Genomic DNA, 17,780 nt, shown 5'->3' on the forward strand with positions numbered 1-17,780 from the left:
ATAGAAGTAAGTACATACAAGAATGACTTTTATTTGTTTTGGACTTAAGGAAACCTGTGCATCTTCAAGAATTAAGACACATGCAAGAACTACTGCCATTCTAGAGATTAAAACTGACATTTAAGGTGAGGATTTAACTAGAGTCCATGTTTCCTAGACCATTACACTGCAAGTACATTCAGGGGAATTTGAAATTTAGATTTTAAATTCTGTAACATAATTCAAATACAGTAAAATCAGTAATTAAAAAAAAAAAAAAATTTAAGAAAAATCTTACCTTTGGTGCATGCACATAATCTGTCTGTGCCCGAACAGTATATCACAGAGACAAACATATCTGGTTCCTCAGTGCCCTCTTTTTTAGGTGGCTCCACTTTGGCCAGAATTTCAAAGTTTGAAAGATCTAGTATTTTTACATATCCTCCCTGAGTAGTTATTACCAGGTGCCCAAGAGTAGAGATCTCAGATCTTCTCTCTCTCCCACTGCCATTTTTGGAAGATAATTGCATTTCCTCTACAGGCTCCTCACAGTCATCTTCTCGATTATCCAATATATCTGGTGGGAGTAAAATCATTGAGGTAATTGTGTCTTGGGGGTCTTTGATATGCTGGATTTTTACTGGTTCCTCCTCTAGAGTAACTATTCTAGTGGCATAATTCATCTTATAAAGCACTAGGTATCCACCACTAACACTTCTCTGTTCAGGCTGAATTATTAAAGGAGTAGGTACATCTGCTGGTGTCTCATGCTGGATTACATCAATACTCGTGCCATTCACTACAGCAAGACTTGATTCTAGTTCCCCCTTCCTTCTATTACATAGTGCCGAGTTCAATTTATTTAAATTATTCAAGGCCTCTACTTGATTTATTGCACTCAGAGATTCAACAGGACAAGTCCGCAGTCCTACTAACAGATGAACTCCATCTGCACAAGGTGTGATTGAATCTACACACAGGTTCTCCTCCTCTGCAAACTTGGGCAGACGCAGGCACTGAACCAAAGTTCCAGGCTTGGGAACCATTGAGCTCCACTTGTCCGAGTCCGGAGATGTCAGGTTGGCAGCAGCATCTGCAAACTGCTGAATGTAAGTCACAGGGGGGTCCTGCAACAGCAACTGTTCCTGACTGTCCAGCTCCATTTCAATGATCTGTGGAACTGTGAAACCATCATCATGTATACTTTTACTCATAATATTGTTCATCTGTGAAAAGAGTTTTCCTGCTTTTTCATCAGATTCCTTAATGCTGTACAGCAGCAATACAGGCAAAGTCCTCCTTACCAGAGGGGAATTCAGTTCTGAATTAGTGCAGGATTCATTGTCAGTTGATCCCTGTTCCGAGACACTCTCACCTCGAGTCCTGCTTAAGCCATCCAGTGATCTCTGAGAGTTACTGCTAACAGGAGAGGTAGCAGGTGATTTGTATGTTAATAGACCTCCGGCTAATAAACAAGGAAAGGGAATGTTGTGTTGTTCTAGATGTTTTTCCTTCATCTTTTCATTCTTACAGTTGGCCAAACAGGGATTTGCCCCAAGTTCTTCCAGATCTTTAACTGTGTCCTCCAGAACATTTGCAACAATTTCCCACTGAAGTTTTTCAGGTTGCTGAAGAACGCTGAGAGCTGTTATATCAAGGCTGACTTCCATCGTTTCTTTTTGTGATGTATGCCCTTTAAAACAAAAATGTTTAACATAATACACATGCTCAAAAAACAAAACAGCAATCCCACTACATATATTACAGTTTGTTGGAAAAACAGGATCTTTTTCTACATCTCATGCTCTTTTTTCCCCACTTGGTGATCCTTACTAAAAGACATAAACCACATTATAGAAAATAAACATGTAGTCCTCCCTCCCTCAAAATTTCTGACTCAGCCTCTAAAAAAATAACACAAGAATACCATGCATAGCACTGTTCTGCTTCCATATAAAATCTTTATTCAGGAAGAAATACTTTATCAAAGTGCATACCCTTAGGGAAACAATCAAGACACAGGAACTCTTTTGGCAATCCCCTGAATTTAAAGCGTTTCATACAGCTGTAATTTGTTCCTGTTCTAAGAGAGTTCTTTTATCTTGGTTTGTGTGCTTTATTGACAGCAAGATAAGCAATGCTTGTTGTCAAGTAAGACATTTATTAACTAACAAAGTGCAGTTTTTCTTTTCTCCTCCATGCCATCTTTCCATCACACAAACTTAAATACTAGCATTCCTTTCAATGGTAAATCCATTGAAAAATCATTTTCCAAGATAAATCCTTTTCCTTTTTTCTAATTCAGTGAATACAATATCATCAGTTTTGAAGTGGTTTTTTAAAAAGTCTGGAAGAAGAATTTCCCCTTTCACCTCTAAACTATTACATATATAACAGGGCAGATATAACCTACCTGTAACAGATTCCGATCTGGAATGCTCTTCACTGTCTGAATCCTCCAGTAGATCGTCACTGAAAAAGAATAATGTATGAATGACACCATGTACATGCTAACTGCAGGCTAATTTTTAATTAAATTAGTAAAAATTCATAAAAACCTATAGCTGGCCATTCCTTTTAGCTAGCATTGTTGATCCATTGATGAGTTCATCATCACAGACACCAACAACATAAAGACTTTTTCCTCCATTATTCAATCAGTAGACCAAGTTTCTTTTTGCCTCATTCTACTATTGTATTTCCTACAATTCAGGTCTAAATTGAATTAAAATGAAAACCAGTTCTCAGGAATCTTTCCAAGAAAAATAAAACCATACAATCAGGACATCTGAAAATGAATATCAACATCTTCAAATTCCTCAAAATCATCTCTGGAAAGTGGAGCTGATAGATTGGTCTTCAGTTCTACAAGCAATTTTGTAGCTAGTACTGAAACAAGGGATGAACAGCGTTGTTGGTTTAAAAAATACTGCCTAAAATACTAAACTAACTAAATCTTTCTTGTCATAAAACCAGATTCTGTTCAAGACACCTTTTCAAGAGAAATAGGCTCCTGAGTAGTTCTAAGAATATATAAATAATTAATGCATCTGACTTTTCCAATAAAAGAAATTATTTCCTGTAACAGGCTCATTACACACAGGAAGGACAGTAATCCCTTTGCAGCTTCAGGTAAAACTACTCACAGTACCAAGTCAGATCCTCAAACTTCAAGAAACTGGATGCTTGTTCCTCATATCCAAGAATAGATCTTTGTGGGTCAAACCTGATCAAGATTCACTTCACAACATGGCAGACACAATTCAATACTTTAATTCTGATCCAGCTTCCCCTTAAGTGGAGAAGTGATGGTAAATTCCATGTAGATTAAGTGAAATGGAAGATGCTTAGTTCTAAGCAGTATGATTGCACTGTCCTTTATCCAGCTCTTAAAATTGGTTTAATTCTTTAACTATTAAGGAGTTCCCAGCCCTAAAGCTACAGTAAGAGTCCAGGCAGCTGCTGATGTCACCCATGTAAGCAGAAGAGCAAGCTTTGTATTTGCTCTGCACGACTGCAGATATCACACTAAGCTTAAAACCAAAGATCTACCTCCCTGTGCATATAGCAGTATTGTTACCTTCTTCTTAATGCTGAAGTTTAAGAAGAAACATCTAGAAAAGCAGCAAGACTCCCCAGTCAACTTTTGTTCAAATTTTCCAACAGTTATTCACTCTACTGAGCTTTGGCAAGACCAGACAAGAGTACCCAGTAACAGGCTGCATGAAGCATGAGCGAAATACTACTTTTTCTCACATCACACTTTCTAAGCAGTGACATACCCTCTAGCTTATGCAAACCCTTGCAACAGGACTATCTAATTGTTTAGAGTCTGTAAATGTGCACTAAAAGTATGCAAGGAAGCACAAATTCCTAGCACATCCACACAGTTTATTTTCAGAATGACATAACCACAAATTGCGGAGAAGCAATCAGGAAAAAAGTATGTTCCAGAAGTCTATAAGGAGCCTTTACTTTCAAAATCTGAAATGTATAATCCATAACTAAAATGAAAAGTTGATCCAAAACTTATATTCCTTTCTCTTTTTACACTGCCTCTGAAACATGAGCATAGAGCAGCAACGAGATCTGCAACCTCTTTGCTAGAGGAGTATAAAACTGCAACAGCAGGAAACTGGCTTAAAAAATAGAAATTCAGATCAGTCTTTTTCAAGTGTTGAATTGTGTACAAATACAAAGTGACTAAAAATATTATTTCCATGACAAGAAAATTACCAATCTTATGTTTCACAAAGCATGACTTTGCTAAATGACATTTACCACTCACACAGAAGCATTTAATATTTCTTATTTGGTAGATTGGCATACCTGTCTCCTTCTAATTTTGGTATGTCTGAGCAGCTAGAGGAATCTTCTAACCATGCTAGTGTTGGTCTCCTTGAGTCAACCCCTGAGCTCTGTTCTCCTGATAACATAAGTTGCTGCACAATGGCGGGATCATATGCATTGATTTCAAATTTTAAGTGGACCTGAGAAATAACAATAAAAAACAGAAGAGGTATTTGATTTTGAATCAAGATATGCCTGATCAGTAAATAGCTGATGAAAAATAATTATTTATATTGCATACCTTCATAAGTTTGGAAACATCCCATATGCAGATCTTTCCTCGTTTTGTTGCAGCAGCTAGAAAATGAGGGCAACTTCCAGATCCAAAGCAGGTGATTCTGTCAGTGCCATCTGTGCAGGGAAATTGCGCCGGACTTGTTGCCAGTGTGACTGAAAGAGGTACATTCTGAGTGTGCTCACCCTTGACAAATGGGCAGTTTGGGGAATGTCTCTCATGTTCAGACCTTTCCAGATCAAAAACAAACACAGAAAACAGTCACTTTTTACTCTGAAAACTACACACAGCATATGCAAGCTAAGCCCTAGAAGTGAAGCTGAAACTGAACTGTTTGAACTCAATTGCAGTCAACCATACAAGAGAGTTCTGAAGTTATTAACACAGCTTTCCCTGCTGATTCTCAAAAGCAGACTGTATTAAAGACTTTAATCACTCAGTGTACATTCATATTCAAATGGATCAATCTACACAATGTTCTTAATATAATTAGTCTATTAAAAAAAAAAATTGTTCTACAGGCAGTGGCCAATCATGTCCCCAGGAAGAAAAGCCCAGATTAAATTACCGTACATTAAAACTCTAATGTTACGAGTAACTTTAGAAGCAACGTCCTGTTTTTAGTTCTATATCCACAACTGAAAAAATCAAAACTGGAAAGAGTCCTGAATGTCACATTAACCAAGAAGCATGGAAAAAAATGAATCTTGATATACAACTAAGGCAGAGACATGACAAGAGCAATTAAACAGCTACAAAAAGTCTTGAAAATCATAAGTGAAATGAGTAGACAAAAACTATGAAGACAGTATTACAAGGAAAAGTTTCCAGCAAGTCAGGAATCTGACGTGTTCAAGAAAAGATTACAAATTACCAACTAACCAAGAATAAAATTACATAAGAACTCTTTAATTAGTGTAAGGTCCCCCATTTCTGTCATCATCCACAATTTTAGATGATTCAGGAAACAAGTAACGGATACTGCAATTTCACATAAAAGGCAAAAATGCACTACACAACCATGGCAGTTTTTGAACCTGAAAAAAGACGTATTTTAGTCACAATCAAATAGAAGACTCAGTTTAGATCCTCGAGAAGTATTGGCTGACAACTCTCAAGGAGCAATTTGAAATGAAACAGCAAATCAGAATTAAGATATAAAAACAACTACTTTTTTTTTTTTTTTTTTAGTATTATACAGAAATTTGATATCGTACGTCAAATCTTTTTGTGACTTGTTCCATGGAATCATTTTGGAAACCCATTCTTGTCAATGACTTGTCCTAAACTCACCAGAAATACCATTGAGAAATATTGATTTTTGTCCTTTGAAGATTTCTAACCTCTTCAGCACAAAATTAGGTGTACCTCACACATCATTAAACTTACCAAGGTTCATCTGTAGGCTCCCAGCACACCAAGCACACACTACAAGTAAAGCACATGGCTCTGTCATCTCCTGATGAAGCAGGCTATGAAAATAGGAAGAAACACTTGAAATTTATATGGCTACGTACTATGAAACACTTTAACTAGGTGATCAACTTCTTTCCCTCTAGTGACATACTAAAGCATCACACCAAACATATAAAAGGCCACAAATTATATACTACAAAGTGGCAGCATTTCACATTAAAAAAAGGATACACATTACTGCAGAAGAGATCCAGAACTAACATTCATGCAAGTCATTGGATGCACACCACAGACAAAGAAGAGAAATTACTTTTTTTTCTTTGGCAAAAGTTCACGAGGTTCAAAAAAATTTAGAACTGCAGCAGAATACATGCTTGGATAAACACAGGTTAAAAAATATTCCTACCAATCTCTTAGGACATTAAGTATTCTCTACCACTCCTCTGCAAAGAACAGTTGTTACTAGCTGAAGTAACTGAGGAAAAACAATCAAAATTTCCATTCTCTTAAAATTTAGCATTTTCACGATCTCATTTCAAGACATGCTTGGGAATATGCAGATGCAATTCCAACATATGAATTCCCTGCATTTCTCCTTCTGTGCAAGTTTACGAAATCATCCAAAAACTTCATCTACCTATCACGCTTTACAGTGACAGAATGAAACAGACAATATTGCTGTCAAATGACACTGCCCAGCAATCATTATCTAAATCCGTATTATAAATATTTTTTTAAAGCAAGAATAATTTCAATGAATGAAAAATCGAAATAAGTAAAAGTAGTGGAATAAAACATAGACGTTGTATTTATTCACTGAGCCTAACAATTTAATGTGATCTAGGACCTCTGTTTGATACAATAAAGTTCTACTAGAACTTAAGAGAACTCCAGTACCAAGCTTACTGCTTTTTTGCTTTACTTGTTATATAAAAAGGATTATTTACTCAACAATCTAACAAGGAGAAAGACAGATTCTATGTAACAGCCAATTTCATCTCTATTACTCTTAACTCAGGTCAATCTGATATTTCAAAAAGTTTTATATGTTGAAGTTCAGAACAGCATTTTCTGTGATCTGTACAAAAAAACAAAACAAAAAAAGGAAGCAAACTCTAGGAACCAAAACCCCTTGAAGCTTTAAAAAAAAACAAAACAAAAAGAGCTGAATGACAAAAGTTTTTATGGTTTATGCATAATTGAAGGAATCCATTAAAAAACCAAAAAAAACCTAGGAAAAACACCACCTTTTTTCCCCTGCCCTCCCACCTGGGGAACAAACACTAAGAACAACTAAATCTCTTACCTGGTGATAGAACCCAGCTTGAGCCATAGGATCTGGCTGTGCCCACCGATAACCCACATGAGGCCATGAAGTAAATGTCTCCCGTCTGTTAGCTTCACTATACATCAAAGACCTAGAGAGGTGAAAAACTCTACATGACCCAAAATTGCCATTTAAAATTAAAACCCCAAACTATTTCTAAGACTTTTAGTGCTTTAGTAACCATTAAAAATAGCACAAATAGTTACCTCTAACTTACACATAATATTATAATTAACTATTACAGGAAAATTACAAACTTCCCTCACTTGGGTGCTTAAAGTACATCCCCAGTAAAAAACTAAAAGCCACACAACAAACTATGGACCTTAAAAGCAGGATTAAGAAAATAAGCTTCCAAGTAGCCTATCTGATCTACCTGCAGAAAAGCATCAGATACCCAAAGCTATTCTGCATCAAAGGCAGGTGGAGAAGCTAGCCCAACAGAACTGCAAGAGAGTTGGATTTTTTAAACATGACAATGACCATAAAAATTCAGGGTTCTTAGTTAAACAGATATGAATAAGCATATTTAAAAGTACTCTAAAGTGATATTTTAGGCTTAACTAAATACATAGTACAACCCTCCTTCCCAGTCATCACTCACTACATACTGTAATACTTGTAAATTTTAAATTACTACATCACAAAATATGAACCCCTCTGCAACTCAGTTAAGAAAGCAAAGAAGTTCCTCTCTTTTCCACCTTCACTCAATGCATGTCTCTCATTTGCAATAGCACATGAGAAATGAGTATCAATTTTCCTTTTCTCTTGACAGAGTTTTGTTCTCCCAAGAACTAGGGCTGTTAGAGGGAAATGTGCCTTATTTCCTGTTTCTACTTTTCAGTTTCAAGAGATTTTTGCTGTCTTGTAAGAGAATGGAAATACTAAACATTTCCTTCCAAGGAAGTAATCTATTCTAGCAACACTCACATAAGAGCTATATTAACTTGACATTATACCAGCTCAAGAGACAGATCTTGGGAGAGCTCGAATCAAAATACAATGTGGTGAGGTACAGGTAGACCTGAAGGCTTGGGAAAGGAAAGCTAAGAGATGAAATCAAATTCATTAAATTATTTGAGATGTAAGAAATGATAATACAAATGCAAAATAATATTTGTACAGACACTTTCAAGAAAGAATAATTTATAAACTTAGAAGATTTACCAGTATTCTAACTAGTCTCAGCTTATGAAGGTTAAAATAATGCTTGTGTATACATTACCACTTAGATCAGAAAGAGATGAAGAAGCAATCTGAGATAAAATGCTCTCTTACCCTGCACATGCTGCAGTTGACTAGAGTTCAGAAGTAGCATATATATGGTCTGCAAAGGTAACTTCCTAAACTTCTACACCATAAAACATAAGCATGACTCTTTCTTGTATGAAGGAAAAGCAACTGACTTCAGGATACTGAAGTATGAAGTAATGAAGTATAAATGCTTCAGTAATGAACTATGTATTTAAGGCTTCAATTCTTACCTTTCTAAAAGTGTATGTTGGGATTAACAGCAAAGTAAATTTGATTTGCATTAAAGTTGAAACTCAGATAGTCTTGTGGTGTCCATAAAGGCCTTCCTAAATTCAGTATGTATGGCACAGCACACATTAAACAGTTCATTAGCTGTATGTGTAAGAGCAACAAAGTACAGAATAGGACTAAGTCTTTGGCAAGTAAGTTAGAGTCACCTAAGAGCGCATCCTGATACAACTAAGGGGTCAAATTCATCACTTAATTTGTCTTAATATACCTGTCCACAGATCGGCCAGGTCCCACACCAAGCTCTGGTCGTGCACTGGGTAAGAGGTAAGATAACCTATCCATCACAGAGGATGCTACAGGTAAGGCAGCAATATTTTGATTTATCTTCTTGAGTTCATTTACAATGGCACTGGCGACAGACTTCAAAACGTGATGAGGAAGGTGGAACGTAACCGTTGCCCACTAAATAAGGAAAAAAGTGTCTATGTTTTAGAATTTAAAAATCTTAACAACAAACAGATCAGAAGAATGTCAAAAACAAAACCAAACACATGTGATATCAAGAAATACAACAACAGACACATGAAAGCAACAGGACCGTAACACAAGGAAAGTAAGCTCAAATTTTAAGCTCAGTTGGGTTTATTAGTTAACTTTATCAGCAAGAGACTAATCTTGTTTGTTCTCTTACCAAGTGAAGTTTCACACATAAAACTAAGGAACAGATAATATATTCCACTGTCTTTAAACAAAAACCACCACACTGAGTCACAGATTTTGTATGTTTCAATGGTAGACACACAATTAGACTTGGGAATCCATGTTAGACAGTACAAAATCTTACCTTCGCAACTTTATGATTTGCTGCTGTTTCATGTGAGGTATTTTTTAAGCCATCCTTCAGTTGTGTGATGAACAAATCATATCCCTCTGTGCTAGAAACATCTACTTTTTCTATGCAAGCAGATAACAGCTGCTGAGCCTAAAATGCAGATGTGCAAGCAAAGTTAGCATCCACACTGAGTAACTACAACAGGAATTATGCCTGTTTCATTACTCTCAGAAACATCCTTTGCCAGATCCTACTTTATCATATATTATATCAGCATAATTCCCATTCCAGACCTGAGTATGATGTTCCAAATTTTACTTCACAGACCAACCCACGATAACTTCAGCAATCGCAATAGTCATTACTACAAATTCTCTCAAGGGCAATATTACCAAATGTTAAAAAAGTCAGTTATAAAATTTAAAACAAGATCTATTGAAGCAAGCAACGAGGAAACATCTATTGCCCAATGCTTTCTCTTCAAAAGGATTCATTCAGTTTTAACGCAAAAACTGACTGCAAGAACAAAAGTCTTGCCATTTTCTCAGTAGCTTTGTACCTTCAAAAAGGTAGATAATAGTGAGAACAATCATACTGCAGTAAATTAGAGATAAGTTACTTACAATGCTAATACAGCAAAGCTGAAAAATGAAGCAAAGAAAAACCCAAGCCAGTTAAGAAGTTAGTTCCTGAAACTCAGAAATAATGCAGCTAGAAAAAAATGTTATAATCATCCATTTATAGACATTTTCTTCCAAGTTTCATCTGTTTCCAGCTTATCCCTCTGTCTGCTAACTTCATGTTGACAGGTAAGGTTTAAAGGAATGCTTATTGTGCAAGGCACAGAATATTCTAAACCTGCTGTTAGGAGGGTTAACATCTGAAAAATATTACAGGAATTCTTTCAAGTTACAAATACAGGGAAGTATTTCCCAAGAACAATGGGCAGCCAGTCCTTTAAACAACCACAAGCTGCTTGAAACAGAACGGAGCAGAAGGCCCCTTAGTTATGTCTTTGGGAAGTTCAGGGGAAGACAGACTGAAATAAGGCAAACCAGTCCTCTAGCTAAGGCTGTATCAGAAGAATAACAGACAAGACTGTCGAAGTTCCTAGATTGTAATGTTCTATGGTGAATTCAAAACAGCAGAGAGATTGCTTCATAACTTGTTAATGCTGACAATTAGAAATGCATAAAGGTGCACTGCACTACCAGCAGATCAAACTACTTAAAAGACTACTTAAATTAAGTGCAAAAATTTGCAGAAAAGTTCTAGAGACAAAAAAAAAAACATTAAACACTCTTCCTTGGATGAAAGTTCTTGACCTTTATATGATGAAAGAGGTGGGCAGATGTGTTTGTATGATATTTGCTTAGTATTTACTAAGTTTTTCCAAGGTTTGGGTTACCACCTCTTTAAAATTAAAAGAACTTGAGACTGATAATGTTTTGCCTCCTTCCTCACTGATCTGGTGATGAGACTCCCAAAGCTATTCCTACTGGACTCCACATTTCTTTTTCTACAGGAAGGATCTTTACAGAGAAGTGCTATAAGTCAGGGTCTGTAAACTCTTTAGAACCAAAGAATCTCTGTGCCAAAAACTGACACAAACTTACAGGTTGTATTGAACCATGTGAGACTGCAAACCTGTCACAGCAGACCTTATGAAAGGAAATCCTGACCTCTGACACTTCACACTCAGCCACACATACCAGGATTCTTTAGTAACCCACAAAGGGTACAAAAGCAATGCCAGTGGGCAGCAAGCATCAAGAACCCAGAAAGCTCTCTTCAGAGACCTCTATGAAACATTTTATTGCTGTTACTCCAACTCAAGTCACATAGTTAAAAACCTCAGATATAACACACATTCTTGATTCATAACACATAAATAAAGTACATCAATGCTGAGGATAAACAAATGCAACAAAATCCTAAGTATCACACTCTAAGCAGAAATGTCTACATTAGCTTCTCTAACTGCCCAAACCACCAAGTACTGTGTTACACCTGATCCAAACATAAAAGGGAAGCCAGGGTTACACAGAAAAAAGTCTTTTGTTAGGCCAGCCGACCTTGCTAGAAAACTTAGATTCCAGCTCTAATTCTTCACATGACGGAACACCACGCTACCCGATTTCATCTTTCTTTTCCTGAAAGACTGTAACAACAAATCAGGGATGCCTAACAGGCCAGACTGACTCCTAGAAGTGCATTTATATTCCATACACAATCACTGACAAAGGTGGGGAAATGAGTCCTTATCTCTGGTCACTAAAAAGTTCTCTCTTCTGAAATAATGTAGTCTTGGGGCATACTCTTATTTGTTTGAGATACAGGAAACTGCGAAAAGCTATGGCCATATGACAGCTTCTAACTAAGAAACTTTTCCATTGCATGGTGTTAATATCACCCTAGAAACTCAAGAGTCAAATGTCGGGTTTCAGTATTTCTGACACAGTTATTTACACACCTCTTTTTGTTCCCCCTTCCCCCCCCCCCCCCCCCATCTTACCTCTGTAACCGGCAATTCAAGCTGAACCACGTCATCTTGTTTTGAAACAGGCGTTTGCAGAGCTGTGTCTAACAGTAAGATTCCATTGAGATCTTTCCTACATCCTACTGCATAATCATCCACAAAGATCACTTTATCCACAGCAGAAATATACTGACATTTCACCCGTCCACCTGGCTTAGCTAGAAAGGAAAAATAAAATGCAATATCTAATTAGAAAAATGCTTTTATAGAAAAGACCTCTAATTTCTGTTTAGGAAAGTAATGTAAAACTTTGGCAAAATCTTTACTTCTTGAGATGATCAAAACCTAGCATTTTAGCAACAACAATTTTCACCAAGCTTTTATATTTCCTACATTAAAAAACAAACTACCAAAATCTATACATCCCATCAATAACTACAACCATTTTATTCCTACAGTGAAAGCCATTAATTTAAGTCCTCCTCCTACCAGGAGGCCTCAGCTAGCACTTTCAATCTTAATGCAGATGCCTGGTGTACTTGATACTAGCTGGCAATCAATAATAACAACAAAAATGTACAAACAAGCATGAACACTGAGACAAAATTGCTAAATTACCATTAAGGCTTACTAACAGCACTTCATCAAGCAAAACAACACTTAAACTTCTGAAAACTAAGTACAGCATGTAACACGTACCAATGTGGTATGTGCTCCTTGGGACACTACAATGGCTCATTTCTGCTCAGTGCTGCACACATGATATTAGTAACAGGTCTGAGAAGTTGGTGAAGGCAGAGGAAGACTGCCATCACATTAATAAGGAAAGGCTGCTGCAATGGATATCCCCTAAAATGTTTAATGCTACTCGTCGCTATTACGTGTCTAAAGCTGGAGAGACGCAGAACTAAATGTAATCCATGTGAAATGCTACCTGAATAGAAGGCACACTGCTTTCTATCACAGACAGAGTAAGCTGCCACTCCAGAAGCAGATTGTGCGTACGTTATAAATACACGGACACATTCTCCAACGGCAGCTGAAAATGCTGCATTGTCAATATAGAAGTCTTCCTGTCACACAGAAACAGGAGTTTCATCAAATTTTGCATTAATCATGCCCTCTCCATGTTCTCCTCTTTCCTCAGACACTGGATACTGTTTTTATTATAAATAATTTAAAAATCACCATTTTGGTAGCTAGCATACAGTAAAACATCCAGGTAAGGACAGCTACATAATTCTGTCATCTTCACACTTAGATAAGAGTTAAATGGAAATTAAAACTTCTGGAAATCCAGGGCACATGAATCTGGTATCCTCTCTTTAAAAACGAGGTTTCCATTTGTGGTATCCTCTCTTTAAAAATGCAGGTAAAGAACAGTTGTCAGCTGTCCTTCTCACTGAGATTCAGAAACAATGACATACTCACAAAACAAAGGACATATGCCTTTGCCTGCAGTAAGTATACTGCAATTGTAATCATTGATACAGCAGTCAGAAACACTTGAAGAGTCCAGAATCACTTGATAGTTGTGAAGTCTTTGGTCCTTGCTCAGCAAAAAAGAGTTCTCTGAATCGTAAATCAACTAATTTCAAACTGTGGTTTTGCCAATACACTCGAGTTCCTCACACAAGAGTTTCTATAACCAACACAGCTGCAGGCAAGGAAAATAAGCTTTGAGAAATTCAAATACAAGTTTTAATATCTTTAAAAGTTTCAACAACATACTGGAAACTATTATGCAAATAAACTGAACAATGTCTGATGCACTAAACCAGAAACCTCAGTAGATTCTGATGATGTTTGCAGACTATCCAGAGTGATCCAAGGGATGGATCACTACAGGACACTTCCTTTAACACATCACTTCTTTCCTCCTACCCCTTCCCAGAGAAAGTGGGAAAAGCAGCTCACCCTTTCTGGCAGTGCAGACACTTTCCTTTGCACTTTCCTTATTTCCTGTCAAACACAGGAGTATGCTCATGCCCTATGCCTAGGAGTTCTGTAGTCTGTAGGAGCCCCAGTCATTGTGGCTTTCCAGGCTAGACCATTCTTTTTTTATCAATTCTGTAGTGATGTTCATGAAATCTCAAGTCTAAAGCAGCAAACAGCTAACACCCTCTGAGTAAATGGTCCAAATCTTAAGAAGCCAATGAAGATAACTAATAAGGCAAATAACATAGCATTTCTGCTCCACTGCAAAACAAAATAAGTTATAACTACAGAACAAAAAATATATTGTCTGCCAGCTGTGATTTTTTGTTGTGTGCTGGCTAATATTCTGGTTGGTTGTATTGACAGAAAGATTGGCCAAATTACCTCTAGAAAGTTATTTACAGTTGCTGTTTTTATTTTATTTGAAGCACATAAAACCAAAACAGGCTCCCTTAGCCTAAGTCAATGGAACTTCAAGGAAATTATTAGATCAATAATTAATATTTTTCCAAAACCCAGAGAAACACATTCTGTAACTGACTAGTTTATACTAAATAGCCTCTGAGTTGTTGAGAAGCTTTTTTGCAAATAGGAGTTTATTTTAAAAGTTAAGAAAACACATTTCAAGATAATTCCAATACTATTCTTATACTGTAATACAGTCTACATATGGTTGACCATATGATTATAACAATAGATATAGCTATAACAACAGAACCAGGAAACCAGTGAATATACAAGTCCCTGCTACAGATGTAGTAACCTAGAAGTTATGCCTAACAAAGTTAAATCATCCTAAAGCATTGTGAGAAGTGTTCTTTTTAACTCAGGATCAATATTTTACAATGCACTAAAGGACTCTGACAATACTCATTGAAAAACATACTGGTGCTCCTCTAACATTATGTCTTGACTGTCCAGCCTAAGTTTACTGGCAATAAATAGTGATCTGCACCTTCACAAACCACAGCTAGAAAGTTTCATGTATAATCATTAAATTATTTAAGCTAGATCATCAAAACTCAACTGTTACTCTCATTTTAGCCCCCATTGCTTTAGCTGTAATTTATTTTGGGTGGGAGGAGAAAAAACAGTCATTCCAAGTCTCTAATGATTTTGCTTTTCAGTCTTGGCACAAGTGAATCATAGCTTCTCCCAATATCTCCAGCCTATCTGCCTAGGATTAAAAACAAAACAACTCACAAAGAAGTCATTAAAACTTTTGTCAGTTCCTACAAGGAAACCTGGCAGGCTGCTAGCATGCCAGAAGTGCAAATCCAATAGCATATTACACTGCGGTATGATATCTATCACAACATTAGAACTAGCAACCTAAAAACTTAAAATAAAACCAAACAAACATCAGATTGCAGAAATTAAGAACCTGAGAAAAGGAACATTTCACCTCCACCTTTTTTATTTTGAACAACAGAGAACAGAAACCAGCAATTTCCTGTGATCGAAATCTGACCCATGGGAGGTATTACAGAAAACAAACTTGTCTGGAGAACTCATAACAGTCTAAGCAGCATCTGGCATGCCCCCTTGCCTATGGGCATTAAGATGAACCAAACCAATTAATGAATTAGCCTTGCATTTCAAGAAGTAGAACAATGAAAAAGTTTGTCTCCATCTCTCTGCTAAAGATAGATTCAGCCTCAAAGCTATAGAGCTTAGAAGAAGTGGATGTCACTTGCATATGCTTGGCCACCATCATGAAGCGATAGAGATTAATGCTGGCAGTAACACCTTTATCTTTTGTGATATTGGAAAAAGCTAATTCACCTAGAAAACTGCTAGCCAGGAATAGTATTAAAACATATCAAAGCCAGTAATTCTCTTGCCAAGAAGCTCCCAATACAGAGCAAAAAAGCTTAAAAATAATTTCTAAATTAAAGTAAACTAACACTTACCTGCAGCTATAAAGTGAGAGTGGTAAACATATGCATCATAGCACTGATTCCATAAGGCTAAGACCCAAGTCCAATCAAGTATCTAAAGGATCAAAGTTTGTAACTTTGATCTATGTCACTAGGTCTCTAAATAAAGAATTAAAGTAACATTTTTGGAGAAACAGAAATCCCATCAGCCCAATAGAACAGATACACTATGTGCAGCAATACCAGTTTCTGGTATTTAATTGCATCTGCCATTATTAACTGCCAATCTGGTAATTAATGGCATCTGCCATTTAAATTTAAATATCCAAACAATATCCCAGTACTCATTTCAAAATACTTGTAAGCACGGAAAAAAAAAAAATAAATGAAGTTTCAGGAGATCAAAACCCTATCTTTTCCATTGATTTTGTACCATAAGATTTGAGCATCAAGCTACTTAAAGAGAATCCAAAACTCAAGAAAAGGCGAGGTTAGTGGACAGCAAAACTGTTCTTTCCATCTGAGACAAAAACGCTTCCTGCTAGAACTCCACTCAGCTACTTCTCATGCATTTTTCACATGTAACTGGAATTAAAAAAACCTTATGTATCAGTTGTCCTCATCTGTTACGAAGCAAGTGCCTTTCTTACTGATACCACTCCATGTAATCACAAAACCAACTGAAAGTTAGCAAGTATAACACCTAATTACATACTAGCTAAGCAACACATCTGCCAAGGCAAGCATACCAGAACATTTGCAATTTGAGGAAGTTCTGCAATACAAATAAAATTAAAAAAAAAAAGGAAAATCCTGTCCTAAAGTTCAACTTGCTGTCTTAACTTGCCATATTTGCAGGAATCTATTTTGAACTAATACTACAGAAAATCACAACTATGGAAGAGCTGCAAAGGCTCACACAAAAGAGCATAAAGAGCAAACCTCTAAGTCTGGTCTAAAAATAAAGTTGTCTCCAAATTATTTCACATCAGTGGCTCCCAAATGAAACAAAGACATGGTGGTTATGAACCATAATGAGAAGATGTCTAATGGCTGGCCAAATCAGGCCATGACTGCTCACAATTACTGAATTTATCAGTTATAGATCCTCCCTCGTTCCTCGTCTTCTCTTCCATATGTACATCCCCTGCGGATACTTTGGCAGAGTAGTTTTATCTTCCCAGCCCCTTATTTGCACTAAACATCACCTCACCAAAGCAGTCTGCTGTCATCACAAAGGCACTCCATGAACCTCTCCTTTCCCCAAAACAGAAACATTCTCAAACTTTAGGAAAGGATAGAAAGGAAACTATAAGAGGAACACAAGTTCAGGTTCCTATTTTAGACAAATTACATTAATAGCTTAAACTAGGTATATACAAACAACATTTTCTTTTAGATTTCACTATATGCACATACCTTCATCTGCAATATCAGCTGGAAGAGCTGTCCAAAATGCCTTAATAAAAAAAAAAAAAAAACACACTAGAGCTGAAGCAGGAAAGAAAATTTAAAATATTCTACAAACAGCAAGAATGCTGAAGGAGACGAATACCCAGATTCTCATTACAAAGTGCCTTCAAACTCACTTATTTGCAAAAACTGGATTTAACAAAAAACAAGACATGTGATCTAAAGTTTATTTTTTTCCTTTAGCAACAAGCACAACAGAGTTGCTTCAGTATCAGTTTCATTATATGATAGCTGGTTTTAATAATCCTTATTAATAGGAGGATGTGTTATCTGGGCCAAAGCACTGGAGACTGCCACATGAATATTAACTAGATGTGTCTGCTCAAGCAACTACTAAGAGAAACTAACACTAACACTTAAAAGGTTTCAGAACATAAACAAAA

The 17,780-nt window shown here is 36.5% G+C and overlaps 1 protein-coding gene across 3 annotated transcripts in view; it reads right to left on the reverse strand.

The window, feature by feature from the left end:
* The window catches only part of BIRC6 (baculoviral IAP repeat containing 6), a 175,574-nt gene that overhangs the window by 147,586 nt on the left and 10,208 nt on the right, over window positions 1–17,780 (reverse strand). For all 3 annotated transcript variants that reach the window (XM_084202068.1, XM_084202069.1, XM_084202067.1), the window contains exons 2-10: window positions 12,143–12,324; window positions 9,640–9,777; window positions 9,064–9,257; window positions 7,287–7,398; window positions 5,954–6,036; window positions 4,571–4,793; window positions 4,309–4,469; window positions 2,393–2,451; window positions 278–1,672 (exon numbers count right to left, since the gene is read on the reverse strand). In XM_084202068.1, coding sequence (XP_084058194.1) covers window positions 278–1,672; window positions 2,393–2,451; window positions 4,309–4,469; window positions 4,571–4,793; window positions 5,954–6,036; window positions 7,287–7,398; window positions 9,064–9,257; window positions 9,640–9,777; window positions 12,143–12,324 — 2,547 coding nt within the window. The remainder of the gene's footprint in view (window positions 1–277; window positions 1,673–2,392; window positions 2,452–4,308; window positions 4,470–4,570; window positions 4,794–5,953; window positions 6,037–7,286; window positions 7,399–9,063; window positions 9,258–9,639; window positions 9,778–12,142; window positions 12,325–17,780) is intronic.

Source organism: Fringilla coelebs (genome assembly GCF_963513975.1).
Source record: "Fringilla coelebs genome assembly, chromosome: 3".
Taxonomy (NCBI): Eukaryota; Metazoa; Chordata; class Aves; order Passeriformes; family Fringillidae; genus Fringilla; species Fringilla coelebs.